The sequence below is a fragment of the Amphimedon queenslandica genome, unplaced genomic scaffold (genome assembly GCF_000090795.2).
Source record: "Amphimedon queenslandica unplaced genomic scaffold, v1.1 AMPQUscaffold_12490, whole genome shotgun sequence".
Taxonomy (NCBI): domain Eukaryota; kingdom Metazoa; phylum Porifera; class Demospongiae; order Haplosclerida; family Niphatidae; genus Amphimedon; species Amphimedon queenslandica.
The window spans coordinates 14942-16553 of record NW_003547273.1 but is presented as its reverse complement, the minus strand read 5'-3'; the positions used below and the strand labels follow the sequence as shown (position 1 = coordinate 16553).

Sequence of the window (1612 nt, the reverse complement as noted above, 5' to 3'; positions counted from 1 at the left end):
CTCTATCATCCTCAATACAGTAAACCCAACATCAGAGAAAGGAAAGGAGCAAGTGACAGTTATGGAATTACCAGACTCTATATACTTAATGATCAGCAATTTACCGGACACTTTAGACAATACACCCTTGATATCCTTTAACATATGATCTTCCGGCTTCCAATCAAAGATAAAAATTGCCGTTTCACATTTCAGAGGAACAGAGCCAAATTTTCTTCCAGACAAAGACTAACTGAGATTGATTTGTAAAATTCCTTTAACTCTGCTCTATATGTCTCAATGTATTCCTTAGCTTCAGCAATTTCTTCCACTATGCTATGAAGCAGTTCGATGTCCGTCAGAGAACACTCGTCTTTAACATGATGAAGGATGCTAGAAATATCTGAACACTGCTCTACTTTCTTACGAAAGGTAACACTATAATAAGACAGGAATTCCTTGATGTCATTCACGTCCAATTTTCCTTTTAATATCTTATTAACATCGTAAAACATCCTTGTGTAAGAAGTCTTCATTGATTTAAAATTCTGAAGTAAATGCATTGGAACAGGTATTTCAACTACATGTACATCAAAGCATGAACAATAGATGTAGATGCAGATAATCAAATCAATGTTACCTTGAGGTGATAAAGGTTAAGAAGATGAGTTACTAACAACTGCTCCATCAGAAGGACTAGATGTGACTATGGATTGAAGAATAAATAGATCTAATGTACCAAGTTTGTTGCTATGTTATTGTACTGACCAGATTGAGCATTAGTTGGTGTCTTGATTTCATTAGTACTAGTATTATCTATAAATATTAATGAATGCATTATCATCAATCATTCTTACCTTGTACATCATGATCCTCACCAACTTCAGGAGTAGGAAAATACTTCTCTAAAAATTAAATAAACAGTACATAAAATAGGTTCAACTAATTTCATTCATAAATCTTTTTCCACCCACACATACTCACATGACCTGATAATTGCAGATATTCATTGACTATACACAATAATGAATTATACTTGCCACCCGGCACCACCCACATCATGCAGCCCCACCCGTTTCATTGGAAACTATGAGTACTTATTACTCACTAATATCATCCAGTATAGCTTGTCCCAGTGATACATTAGTACTGATTGTACACAATACATTAGCAAATGTATGTAAACTGTTGGGATCAGTTTGAACAGCTTCTTTGACAGCAGTTAATAGAGCCTCACGTTGATTAGGAATAGAGGGACTAGCTGACACCACTCTACTAACTGCTTCTTGTGTTAACATACGTTCACCATAAAGTAACCAAGCAATAGCAATAGGATCACAAAGAGACTGAGACAGGACAGTATGACGATTATTAAAAATATTAATAAGAACATCATGTTCTATGATAGAAAATACAATGATTATAGTTACATACAGTTATGGTTGACTCACTTAACTTCTCAGCTACAGCAGTTTCATTCATAGATCCTAGAGCATCTGACAGTGAGTCCAAGTTGGCTCCTCCTCTACTGTCAACATTATCAGCTCTACGTAGCCATTGGGAGAGGCACTCTGTCAAGCATTGATTCACATCACCACGATACTTTGCTTCAATGGCTTCTAGTGTATCTTTC

At 35.7% G+C, this 1612-nt stretch overlaps 1 protein-coding gene across 1 annotated transcript; it reads right to left on the bottom strand.

Moving 5' to 3' along the window:
- Window positions 1–6: 6 nt before the first annotated feature.
- LOC109587662 (uncharacterized) lies at window positions 7–1123 on the bottom strand. The gene is made up of 5 exons (XM_020003885.1): window positions 1088–1123; window positions 837–884; window positions 748–795; window positions 620–685; window positions 7–527 (listed from the first exon to the last, which is right to left on the bottom strand). Exons 1-5 carry the CDS (start codon window positions 1121–1123, stop codon window positions 192–194), a joined length of 534 nt encoding a protein of 177 aa, XP_019859444.1. The 3' UTR covers window positions 7–191.
- Between the last annotated feature and the right edge of the window lie 489 nt (window positions 1124–1612).

Excerpts from the sequence above, each read along its gene's own strand:
- LOC109587662 (XM_020003885.1), bottom strand. The coding sequence starts at position 1,123 with ATGTATCACTGGGACAAGCTATACTGGATGATATTA. Across the intron at positions 885-1,087 it reads AGCTATACTGGATGATATTA|AGAAGTATTTTCCTACTCCT; the intron begins GTGAGTAATAAG and ends TTTAATTTTTAG. Across the intron at positions 796-836 it reads TGAGGATCATGATGTACAAG|ATAATACTAGTACTAATGAA; the intron begins GTAAGAATGATT and ends TAATATTTATAG.